The sequence below is a fragment of the Electrona antarctica genome (assembly GCF_951216825.1).
Source record: "Electrona antarctica genome assembly, chromosome: 20".
Classification (NCBI taxonomy): domain Eukaryota; kingdom Metazoa; phylum Chordata; class Actinopteri; order Myctophiformes; family Myctophidae; genus Electrona; species Electrona antarctica.
Window position 1 is genome coordinate 22,404,439 of NC_136801.1, and position 13,817 is coordinate 22,418,255.

The window sequence follows — 13,817 nt, forward strand, 5'->3', positions numbered from 1 at the left end:
GGTCACTTACTTGGTAAATGGTTATGCAATCAGGGTCCATGGCAGTGATGCAGTGATGGTATAAAGACAGATCTGTTTTTATTTGTGCATGCGTGAGTTGGCCTCGCCTTGTTGATGGTAGTGGTGGGGGGTGGGGGTAAGCGCAGCTGACACAGCACTGCAGAGCAGCAGTGAACCGCTCCCTCCTTGTTTACAGATGCAGAGGTGCAGAAAAAAAACCACTTTAATTTCAAGCGAGCCTGTTGAGCTCATTTTTGTTCATCAGCCTCAAACTCGACACTCTCTCTCTCTCTCTGTGACAAAGGAACTCTGTCGACCCTCTCGGACGCTTTGGGAAATCGCTGAGGGCAGCCGCGGCGGTGGAGGCATTTATCAGTGTCAAGACGGGCCACGCGCAGAGCACTCGCTGCGACGCAGTTGTCAGCATAATTTGGCTGCCTCATAATCTATTCTGCAGCCCCCTGGGTATTATCCAACTTTTTTGTCTCTATTCAGCAGCAAGTAATATCTCTCCGGCTCCGTCTTTGGATTTGGGGCTATCTGCAAAGCACAAACAGCTTTGTTGCACGTCTGAATCCGACTGACCTCTAGGGAAATGATTGGCTGATGTGCACGCAGGGAGAAGCGGGGCTGTGTTCTTTTGGTAATCAGACAAAAAAAAACAAAAAAAAACAAACAGAGGACCCTGGGATTCACAGCGTGTATTATCTCCGCCAGTCTGGAACGGCCCCTGGGTGGGGATTAACTTTTCTCCCCTGTCTGTGAGCTGCTAATCTCAGACACTGCTGGACCAATCGGCGTGAATCCTTGCACGCACACTCCCAGTGTCTTCTTGGAGATATTAATGATGTTCTTTTGGAAGTGACGCTCAGAATCTAATAGTGGATTGTTTCTCAGCTGACATCAGTTAGGCCCGGGGGTGAATAAATCACATAATTTATCTTTGAGCCACAACGCTTAGACTAAAGCCCACTACATACTTCCAACCGACCTCCAATGTCTGTTTGGCTATAGACCCTAGTCTATATTACATTATTTGCATGCATAAAGTGAGTGGCAAAGTGGGTTTAACACCATTGGCTTCTGTGATTTGGTCAGACGTCGGTGAGACCTTCAAGGTGGGCGTGATATTATATATCTTTTTGTTACTTACCGCATTCTGCCCAAGGCAGAATTCTGGCAGCAGTGAGAGCAGTCGATAGTTTTGAAGGGAGGTTGGCTGATGAGGTCATAAGCCAACAGGAGGTCTGAGACCAATTTGTCATGACACAAAATGAGGCAGACCCAGGACCTGTTCCAGCACTGACTGTCCACACAGGTTCAGTGGTCGAGCGACAGAACGAGATGAGATGGTGCCACACATTGCTAACACTATCACAAACCCTAACCTCACAGGAAGCCAAGGGTGATTTTTAACCCGCAGCACGGGTGAGTCTTAACCACAGGTCTGCACAGGTCTGACTAACGGGATGTCTGACTTATTATGGGCAATCCCCAATGGGATGACACCTCCTCAATTAAAACCAAAAGATTTGCATTGTTAGTCTCTGTACTACTCAGGGTCCTGCCAGTGTCTGTATAAACCAGTAAGACGCCCTGAGGGCACACACATCCGCCTATAGGTGACGGCAGACTGCTGGGCGAGTGTGCCCTTATCAGCCTGATGCTAAAAAAAAGGGAAAAAAAACTTGTCCTTAATACGAATATGTAAGCACTTCACCATGCCAGCCTGCTTCCAATACTATTCTCACAAAGACACTTCCATGCCAGAGAACCGTGCACAGGACACTATATATGAAATATCTACTTCCTTTTTTCTCAACTAGAGCGGTGCCCGTGGGGCCTCTACAGTGGTTCCTGTTGGGCACTGGCCTACTTGGAACGATGCACGTTGGAAATGCATGCTCCACCCAGATATTTTGCGTTGGAGCCTCTACAGCGCTGCCCGTTGGGCACTGGCCTACTTGAAACAATGCACGTTGAAAATATATGGAGTTCTTTGTCATAGGCAGGCATGGAGTCTATGCAGATGTCAGAAGGATGTCAGAACAGGCCAGGTCCATATATGTACCCTAGTGGGCAGGGGCCCTGTCCAGAGCCCGGGCAGAATCCTTTTTAAGGCGGTTCTGGACAACCATGACCGACTCGACACCGGGCACTGCACCCCCTGCAGTGGAGTGACACGTGTGTGTCGAATTTGAAGTCGGTGGAGCGAACGGTTCTCGAGTTACGTGGATTATACACAGACAGACATACAGACAGACAGACAGACAGAGACTGGTACATTTATAGATAGACAGATAGATAGATATCCAATTCAAAGCATGTGCATTATAAAGGACCGGCACAGATGATCCTATGTCAAACATCAAAAGGCATGAATGCAGTATGAAGCAGATCCTAATAAGTTACCAAAATGGACATAATATGTCCATTGTCCATTATTGTGTTCTATATAGCACACAAGAAAATGGTCAAACGGTTAACTACAAACACGGTATTGTGGGTCGGCCCCCGACTTCTAAGTCATGTTGTGGCCCCCTGCCTAATCTACCCCTGAGCTATAGCCTATGGTCTGATTAATGTCACAAGCCAAAATTATTCAAAGTAGTTTCATGTTTTCAAATGCATGTCCGGCGCATTGTGAGCTTGTAGTAGTATTGGAAATTGGAAATACTCCAGTAAAGTAAAAAGTACCTCAAAATGTTACTTAAGTACAGCACTTGAGTAAATGTACTTAGTTACTTTATACCACTGCAAAGAACCGGTATCCTTCCCTAGTTATGACTCCAACTATCAAAGAACCAGTATCCACCCCTAGTTATGACTCCAACATAACTATCAGAAATAAGTAAAGAACCAGTATATCCACTCCTAGTTATGACTCCAACTATCGGGAGCGTACCTGAGCTTGGGTTGTGTTGATCCGTCTTCGAGGACGTGTGGGAGGTGGAGGTGGACTCCACCCTCTGGTCAGAATTCGTGCTGTCCTGTCCAAGGGGCGAGGTGGACTTCCTGGGCTTCTTGTCTGTCAGGTGGAGCGGGGAGCTCTTCTTGGCGGCGGGCACCGCTGCCGGTCGGGGAGGCCAGGCTGTGGCGTTGACCTTCAGCCAGGCCTGGGCCTTGTACTCGGCGATCTCTCCGTAGTTGGCGCGCGTCACCCGGCACTCGTAGAGGCCCTCGTCGCTTTTTCCGACCCTGGAGAGCTGCAGCTTGTGAGAAATGTCGTTGCCTTGCACCTTTACGGTCTGACGGGACACATTCGGAGGGGGGGAACAAACAACATTGTTGTCAAATGTTTTAATGAACCCTGGCAGTTCACACACAAACAGAGTTAACTCTGGCAGGGAATGTTGATTATAGCATGTGAATTGTTTAAATTGTAACTATTAGGTATATGTATAGCTATACCTGTACAAGGTTTGCTTTTGTTCTTTTTGAACAATAATCCATTCACATGGATATATATATTGATATAGTGACAGCTAGTGCCTGCTGAAAAATATTCAGCTATATCAAAAATAAATAAATAAAAAACATTAAATTAAATTAGACCATACAGTATAGGTTTAGGATTAAGGCTGACCCTGACCCTGTTTATGGGCTGAACTTACACTTATTTTTGTCCCCTCGTCATCGTAAGGATCTGGCTCTTGTATCATTTCCATCTGAGAATATGGAGAGAGAGAGAGGGGGGGGGGGGTGTATTATAGAAACATTACAGTAGTAGCCTTACCTAGTCTGGTACAGCTTTCAAAGAGTGTCATTTCAAGACAGCAGACATTTTCAAGAACCAGTTTTGTTTTCGTCAAGCCTGACGATGACAGAATTATTTTGTTAACGACCCCTTTTTTCAGGACGAAGACTTGACTCTGACGTCAACGCAGGGCCGGATTTACCCTCCCAAGGGCCCCCGGGCTAGACAACATTTCAGATCCCCCCTGGTCTGTGCGGTGCAAAGAAATTGGCGTATTTCGTTCTAATTTCGCTGTAATTTGGGGTACCCAGCCCCCCCAAAAGAGAAAGGCAGGCCGGCAGACAGACAGACAGACAGACTAGTCGCTGAATGCAGGCTGCCATGCACAGCGACATTGGCAGGGGTTTCCACAGCTACCCCACATCACAGCGTCACTGTCTGCAGTGCAAACAGCAGAGCAGAAGCTCTCAATGTTTTAACCATAATACTAAATGTACAATAACTAAACATAAATCTCACTTGAATTGGATTGCAATACTTTACGATTTCAAATAATTTTTTATTAATATTATTAGATTAGATTACAGAGAACGTAGCAGCAACTTGAAGAGAACAGGTCGAAACTGGAGTGTGCTTTGACAAAATTGACAAAATGCTTGAAACGCACGCACGCACGCACGCACGCACGCACGCACGCACGCACGCACGCACGCACGCACACACGCACACACACACACACACACACACACACACACACACACACACACACACACACACACACACACACAGCTTATGTGATGGCATATTTTTGGCACAGGCGACAAACACTCAACATACAGCTTTCTCCATGGCCTGGACATTGATTTTTTGAGGATCTAATTTATTTATCCCACAAGGGAGGTCAAATGGACCCATGCCCATAGAAACTATATCAAAAAAGTCTGCTGAATCATACAGAACTGAAGCAAAGCGGGAGCCATGAAGCAGAACAGGCTCTTGTCACTGGCCTGGCTGTGCGATTATACGATAAGCAGTAAGCACCTACAGGGAAGATAAACACTCAATGGCTGCACGGCAGGCCGTACGGAGAAAGGGCACAGAGCGTATAAGACAACCACTTGTGAACAACAGCCACAGTGCAAAGCATTCTGTCAAGTTATTCCCTCAGAGAGGCCTGAACTTACACCGCAGGGCGTTCAGCGGAAAGGTGATTAATGAGCAGAATTAAGGAGCAATAGGGTACGAAGGCCTTTACATCTTCACCTTTTCTTCATACTAGGACATGCCATTCTCTATTGTGTCAAAGCCAGGGGTCATCACGATGCTGGCTTGTGGACATTTCTGTCAAAATGCCATTTTTTTTACACAAAATGAGTGGACAATAACTACTACCAGAAACACATGAAGAGCTAGCCCTGAATGACCAGGTCTGTAACTCTGAGAGTTAATGGGGGTCCTTCAAAATAAAACATTTGAGAACCACTAGTACTAGTTGGACTCCTATATGTCCCATAGTGTTCAATCAGTGTCTTTGCATTCCTTGCATACACATTTGTCTGTGTATGGACATCATGTTGATGAGCCCTGGTCAAAGGGTGTCAAGGTGTCATTCATTGGTCCAACAGTTCAGCACAGATCAGCCCACACAGCAACGGTGGTGCGTGAGCGTGACGGCTGCATTAGTTTCGTACACGATGCCTGATGAAGGAATAAGGCGTGTGCGGATGAAAGACATCCGTTGCACTCTAGTGCTAACACACACTGGTGTCTGGATTAGTGGATTCATAATAATAATACACTTTATTTGTATAGCTGAGCACCTTTCATGACATAAAAATCCAGCACAAAGTGCTTTATAGGGCATAAAAGAGAAAAACAAGAAAAATGTAAAATATCATTAAAACAAACAAAAACAGAGTAACGTTAAGACAATAAAACAATAGCAAAGAGCATAAAACAGCAACAAATCAAGCAGAACAGTGAGTATAAAATTAAGAATTAGGGCAGCTTCATGTCCTCTGTTTCTGTGTGCCCTTGAGAAGCAAAGTTTGTAAGTATATAATGTTTCTAAGGCCAGTTATGTAAATGTATGTGTTGGAGAACATAATGTATGTTTATTTACTGGTTTGAGTGGTTAATTTGGTCAATGATCGAGTGTTGTTAAGCCATGCTTTCTGGTATCTGATGTGTTTTTGTGATTTTGTTACATGTGAGTATACAGATCCATGCCTACAGATAACTGATTCCACTGTTTGGTCACTTGCTGTTTAGTTAATTCCTGTGATTTATCTATCATTGTATAGATTATCATTCTTGTTGTCATTTCAGTTTCATTACTTTAGTGAACTCATAATAATGCTCATTTGTTTGATTATGCAAGTTGTGTACAATTATGTGAAATTTACACATGCTCTTTTCCTTTATTTTCATAGTTTCACAGCTTCTATTAAAGATGTGTCAAGTTCAGCTCCTGTCTTGGATGCTTCTTAGAGTGTTTAGCTCGCTGCATAGCCACATAAGCATGTGGTGAGGGCAGAAGAAACACAGAGGTGTTAAAAGCTCAACTAAAAAGCAAGAGTGAAGAGAGAAGAGAAGCTTTAAAGACGTCTACAGAGAGTCTAAGGCTTAAACTGTGGGGGGGAGTTTATAAGAACACTGAAATAATCTCAGCTCCATCTGCATACTTTGCTCTGATAAAAAATGGCCAAATGTATTTGGCAGATGCACAATCATTTTTCTCATGCTTTATACAGTAGGTCATTGTGTGGTTGGTATTGCAATCACTTGTTTACTGAAAGAAAGCTTTATTCCCCTTGCTCGCCTAAAAAATATATTCTATGGTATCCATTTTTGATTGATTGGTTCTTGTTTTGTCCTTTCATCATTTCACTGAGATGTATTTATGGCAAACAGCTGCACAATCACTCTCCAATCAAAATGATTGTGTGTTCCTGTGGGTGGCATGATATAGATATAGATTGCGTACACTACAGTATACTCATTATTTTTTTGTTCAGTGAGTGTTGAAAGCAACCATACAGGACCACAGTGCAGAATCTGCCCTGGTGTGGTTATGCACCCCCTTTCACTGTGAACATAGATATTCCGTGCATAGATGTGCCACGCAATGGTAGGCCTGAGGCCTCAGGCCTATGGTAGGCCTCAGGCCTGCCATACCGGCCTGACTGGTCAATAAAATAATGCTGAATTAACTAGCTTGTATTGGTTATACACACACACACACACACACACACACACACACACACACACACACACACACACACACACACACACACACACACACACACACACAATTTATTTTCTTTGATGCTGAAGTAGGCCTCATTTAAAAGTTTTTGAGTGGTGCAACCACTCCAAGGAACAGCAATGTCCCTATGTCCCTCCCTAACAGTAACATCCACAAGACTGCATTTTATGACTGTACTCACTTTATGCCTGATGCTTCCTGAGACAGTCAGATTCTGAAAAGATGGCTCATGCTTTTATTTCTAGCTAGACTAGATTATTATTATTGTCATTCTCTTCCGCTGGATAAACTCCAGCTTGCTCAGAAAACCAAAAAGTATGCAATTGTATCTTCTCTTCACTAGATCCCACCCAGCAAGCCAAATGACGTCATGATGACGTCCTCCGGTGACGTTCAGGACTAGGCCAGATCACAGCCCATATGGGGATAATCTTTACGTCATTTCCAGGACGTCTTCACCAGTTGAAATAATATAGCTTATTCTGGGCCAGATCTGACTAGTTATGATATGACTTAAGTTGATCTGGCCTCGATCGGACTCTCTCTAATTCATCCAGGGACGTCCGTTTTAGTGGGCAGAATTCATGTTGGTTGAAATCAGGCGATATTCTGGGCCAGATCTGACTAGTCTTTGTTTAACTTGATCTGGCCCCAATTGAGACGTCACTAATTTGTCCAGGTCCTGACCGTGCTTGCTGGTCAGTGAAGCAAATACTTGATTATAAGTGCTTCCTATTATATGTTTATTTTAATCTAAGCAACATTAGTTCATTCCTATTTTTGTCATGCTCACTGAATATGCACCAACCAGATCCCTAAGATCATCAGATACAGGTCTCCTCCCTAAATATATAATCAATTCTTAAGAGTTCTAATAATTATACAAAATACCTTTCAATATTTGTCGCACAAAGAAGTATTATAATTGAGCTTAAGTGGTATAAAAAATGTTTTATAGCGCTTAAAAAAGGGTTATTTCGGCTTTTCAGTCACTCTGAAAACCATAAAAGAGAGGATGTTATTTGTACAGTATTAGTGCAGTGCCATCAATCATCCTGCACTGTAAAAATGCAATCAGGGTAATTGTGACATAATGCATTTCCAATATCCTGGCCTTTATCATGGAACAGACATTTATAGACTACTTGGGGGTTTGCTGTGTTGCGTCTGGCAATGTTATCTGTGATTAAAATATGTTTTACTTCTCACTCAAAGAAACCACAGGCACAGCTACAAAGGCCCCTTTGTACTTAGTTACTTTCCACCACTGCAAAGGTGCTAAAGCCTTTAATTGTGCCGGAAAAAAAGGGGATAAGAAGAAAAAGGAAAAAAGGAGAGTGACTTTCTTTTTAATCTGCACTCATACACACTTCTGAATGTTCCCCTGGGTAAAGGTTTGGAGTTGCTGACAGTTAGGCAAAAGTTTCCATTGACAACAACAACAACAAAAAACTAGATCCCTATTACTTTGCCATTTATACATTTCATTTTTATTTATTTTTTAACGCATGAGCAACCTTCCGGGCCAAGATAGGAACATTGTGCTCGGGACTGTCTCAATTTCAATCTCTTGTCTCTCTTTATTGCAAAGCCCTGGCGCCCTGCCACGCTGCCACTCTTCATGCAATCCTCAAATGGGCTTCTTGTAAAATATGTCCCGCAGTTATTGACCATAAATCCCCCCCCCCCCCCCCCCCCCCACACCCACACACACACACACACACACACACACACACACACACACACACACACACACACACACACTAAATTACTCTTACATGAAGGTTGGCGTATTAAACTATCCACTCATGTTGTTCTGATTGTCTTTCACTGGAAGCATGAATCTCTGATTCTGACCTTTGGTGATGAATGCAAAGGCTGTGTAAAGTGTTGGTATCAATAACGCCTGCTGAGACACACATTAATGGTAAGAAGAGACTTCAAGAGTCTGTGGTTTATCTGGCAAGATGTTTAATTAACACTCCACACAGTACAGAGAAAGGAGAGGATCTGGATGGTGTGACTGTGACATGTTCAGACTCGCTGTGGCATTGTGTTAAAGCAGAAGAGAAAATCAAACGATAATGTGAAGTGAGTGGTGCTTTTGGAGTCAAGCACAGTTTTTGACTTGCTACAATTTTCGACCCCTGGGTCGAAAAATAATAATAATATCATTGGTTACACTAAAAACTCATCTTGTTAGAAACAAATAAATCTGCGCAATCAAACATAGCTCCTGTTTGCAGAATGTGTGAGTGATGATTCAAGCCACCTCACCCTTCTGAAGAATGGCAAATCTGTCGCTCACTGTTGCAAGTTGTTGAATACAGATGTTGAGACAGATTGTGGCCTTCTCAATACCAAAAACACAAAGAATGGACTTGTGTCCTTAGGTTAGAAAAATATATACTCATCGTGAGATCAGAAAATGCACCTTTCAAGTTTTAGACAGACTTTCACCAGAGCTCACATGATCACCCACTGCATCTCGCTGCTCTCCTACTAGTGCCACAGAGACATTTTCACATCTAAAAATGGAAGATGGGGCCTGATGGGACATGTCACAGCACTGTCACAGCCCTGTCACAGCCCTGTCACAGCTCTGTCATCGGCATGTCAGGTCCTGGCATGTTACTGATCAAGATATACTGGCCATGATACTGACATGCAGTTGTGTAAAGTAACTAAGTTCATGTACTGTACTCCATATTACTTCTACTCCACTACATCTCAGAGGCAAATATTGTACTTTTACTCCACTACAATTATTTGAACACTTTAGTTACTAGTTACATTATAGATTTTGATTATTATTACAAAACATACAGTAACGACTTCAGCCCTATATACTGTACATTTTAGTGTCAGGCCCTGTCCCATCATCAGACCCCTCTCACGGACCTGTGTCACAGGGCCTGACATCACTGTGACAGGGCTGGTGACGTGACATGGACAATATGGTAACGTGACAGGGTCCACGCAATTCTATAACCGTAATGTGCATTTTTTCAGCATGCTGTGAGCTTTTAGATCTGCTATTTCAATGAATCCCCAGAATAAGGAAAAATAGAAGTGTTCATAACACTATGTATGTACATTATGTACATACACTTACCACTTACCTTAGAGTTTAGGGTTACTATACATTTGTAGGCCTATACGTACAGAACAAAGAATGTTTGTTTTTGCCATCTTTGTTGAAGAGTCTGAGCAATTATGTTTTAGCTTGCCAGTGTTCATTTTTAGTTGGCTAAGACTAGATAGTTTAAGTAGCCTAGGCAGGCCTAAAGTTCAATGGGTTGTTCAAAGACTGAGCTTAAATCAGAATTTGCTACTAAAGGTAACACTAAGACTAAGTTGCTAAAATACTTTTAATCTTACTAGAAGTACTACAATTACTAGGTTAGGGTTCTGGTTTAGATTTATTCTAAGTGGGGAACAAAGAACCTTTTTGCATGGTCGGGAACGTAGAACCTGGGGATGGCTCTTCCCCAGATCTCTCTCTCTCTCTCTCTCTCTCTCTCTCTCTCTCTCTCTCTCTCTCTCTCTCTCTCTCTCTCCCTGAAGAAAATACCACGGACATGGACAATTCTTGCCACGTTTGACATGTTTGACATGTAATGTTGGTGACCCCTGGGCACACACTGTACATATTATGCAGTATTATTTTATGTAGCAGCAACACCTTGGTGTGTGAGAGCAGCATCATCAAAGTGCATCACTGTGCATCATCAAAGTATAGATGAACAGGCAAGAGCTTGCTCCCTCAGATTTGTCTTTTTCTTTTTTAGAGCGGACGTAGAATACGCACATCGACATGCTGGGCTAAAGAAACTTCAGCAGATGATGGTACCACAGGTACAAAGAGACTTTCTTTATTGAGAAATCTGACAATGTTTCGATCTGTTTGATCTTCTTGACCTGCTGAAGATCAAATCAGGTCATCAGGTCACATGACCTGATGAAGATCAAATAGATAGAAACGTTGTCAGATTTCTCAATAAAGAAAGTATTTTTGTACCTAGGGTGTGCGGGCTCATAGAAATGATAAAAAATAGATGCCTCACTCAAGTGACTACTGGCCAATCACAGCGCGTCTTTTCGGGGACTTATGTTACGCACGTGGAAGCTGCTCATTGAAGGCAAATGCTTTGCAAGGAATCTCAGGGAAATTGTGCCTTCAATTGTGACACGCGCTTCAGAGCCGGAAAGGGCGTCTACGTTTATATGTCTATGTGCGGGCTCCATCCATCATCTGCTCTTTTTCTTTTTTACCCATAGAGATGACAGTAATGAAACACCTTCTTTGAAGCGTTCCTCCATAAAATATTAGGAAGCTTGATCCAGTCTCTTCTCCCAGCATTCAAACATGAATCTGAATCACAATGCTTGTTATTTCAGGACGAAGGACAGTGCTGTTTATGTATACATTGTCGAAAGACTGGGTTTTGAAGCGCCAAGCCGCGTGATTATATAAAAAAGGTGCTAAATAAGTTAAGAAGACGCAATTGACATCCTTATCCATTGCATTGTGTTGCCTGTTCAACATGGATATCAGAACACGGCTTCTAATGAATGAATACAAACAATGATCAGGAATGAAAACAAACAAGGACAAGGACAGCTGCAGCTCTACTGTGGAAAGGTAGATTAAAAGATTCACGTCATTGTGATTATTGATGATGATTTAGTCATTTCTTTTTTTTGTTTAAAAAACAGTTCATGCGGAGCAATTGTAACTCCCAAACAAACTGTCAAATGAGAATTGATGTATCTGTGGACTTTGTATTTTTCATAGCTATTATCATCAGATAATATCTCTGCTGTCGGGAATAAACCACCTAATTCCAAAATGTATTTTTTTTTTAGAAAATGAAAAATATAAGTTTTTCTGGAAATGAAGAAAACCAATACTGCCTCATCAACGTTGGTGTTGTAACTTTATTGCCAATTACTTGTTAGCTGTTTTAGCGGACAGTTTAAGGGTCCAATGGAGTTAAGAGGTTTTGTCCGAAACACCTTAATACTTTCATTGGTTCAATATTGTTGGTGTTCAGAATAATGTACACAACACTCTCTTTCTCACGCACGCACGCACGCACGCACGCACGCACGCACGCACGCACGCACACGCACGCACACACGCACACACACACACACACACACACAAACACATAAACACATAAACACACAAACTTGCCTGATGACCATAGACTGCAGTCACTGTTTAAAAATAAATCAGACCAGTCTGAAGTGAGTGGTGCAACAGCACCCCATGTTGGTACTCTAAACATAGGGACATTGCTGTGCCTTGGAGTGGTTGCACCACTCAAAAATCCAGTAAAGGCCTGGGCCATGGCTCAGTGGTCCAGGCACCTTGGCTGGTAATCCAGTCTGGCAGTGTGCTGTGGGTTCGACTCCCGATCCCGACGGCCTTTACTGCATGTCTTCCCCCCATCTCTCTCCCCATTTCCTGTCAGCCTACTGTCTGTCCCTCCATAAAATATATAAAATAAAGGCGAAAGCCACAAAAAACATTAAAAAAACAGTAAAAAGAGCATATTAAACTGCACAATCCACTCGGTCAAACAGGGAATACTGAACTTACAAAACTCACTTGATGAGTGATGACGTAACCTCCCTTCCCCTCGTTCAATCATGTTTTATTTCTCTCCCCCTCTCCCTCCGACATACAGCTTGAGCTGCTCTCCATAGATTTCTTTACAAGCAGAAGGATAAATTATGCATTTGTATCATAGAATAAACAAACTGACTGATGGCATAGCAGTCTGCTCTTGATGGTACCAGAATAAAGAGATAATGCTGTATACGTAACATACGGTAGATAGATGCACTAAAGAGAAGGCCTATAGTGAAAGCGGAGTAGGGGAGGATTTCACTCGTCCAACATCCAGCAAAGGCAGCCAGCCTGCAGTGCAGGCTGCTTCAAACCTTTTGTCCCATCTTGACTTAGGATTCATTCATGGTCATGAATTGTACCATGATAAAGAATAGAATAGACTTGGTTTGCCATTTGAACAAGTGCATGGGAAATATTGGAGTTCTGCTCCCAGGGTCAGCAGCATTGAAAAAGAGACAGATAAGACAGATAATACAGATAAGACAGCTACTAACTGCACAGTGGCATGGGGGCACAAAAATGAAAAAAACTGTTAAAAAACGGATTGTGTGCTTTTTAAACAGTTGTTTTTCCTGCCACTGTACAGCACACAATAAACAAGCAACTGAATCTCAGGAGATAGACTCCATCCATCTCAGCCTACAATCCAGAAGAACATCAAAAACAAAGAAAGTGGCCAAATTCAAATGAATCACAGAGATAATTACTGACAACTGTCTGCTGCTGGCTTTAAGTGCATCATGAACACTCACTGAACATTGAAAAAGTATTGCCACACAGAAATGCCGAAAATCATTCACTGCAAGTTTGTAGATCGGATAAAAAGCCATGGTCACTCTTTCAGCCCGTAAACAAACACAAACAAAGCTGATTGTGCCAATATAACAACGTCACAACACCCGGTTGTATGCTTTTCCGTAAGTTAAGGCCCTACTTCCGCACTGTCGCACAAAATATAGTGAGCAGATTTATAGTTCAAATGTTTTAAATAATAATGTAAAAGGTTACAACATACAAGGTTTCCTCCAACGACAATAATATATAATATTATGAGCAAACGTTCATAACAGGATGTATGATTGTATACACAATAGCAAGTTGTCTGCTTGCTACAGAAATGAGATGAGTGCTTTCTGTTCAGCTGTGCCAAACTGCACTCATTATGGAACCCCATTTCAGTGCAGTGTTACATAAAGTGGGTACATGTCTTC

General features: G+C 42.6%; 1 protein-coding gene across 1 annotated transcript in view; it reads right to left on the bottom strand.

The window, feature by feature from the left end:
* Nucleotides 1–487: 487 nt before the first annotated feature.
* The window catches only part of LOC306913209 (V-set and transmembrane domain-containing protein 2A-like), a gene marked incomplete at both ends in the record, with an annotated part of 35,032 nt that continues 21,702 nt past the window's right edge, over nucleotides 488–13,817 (bottom strand). Inside the window, 3 exons of the mRNA XM_079489797.1 lie at nucleotides 488–540; nucleotides 2,906–3,248; nucleotides 3,615–3,668. Coding sequence (XP_079345923.1) covers nucleotides 488–540; nucleotides 2,906–3,248; nucleotides 3,615–3,668 — 450 coding nt within the window. The remainder of the gene's footprint in view (nucleotides 541–2,905; nucleotides 3,249–3,614; nucleotides 3,669–13,817) is intronic.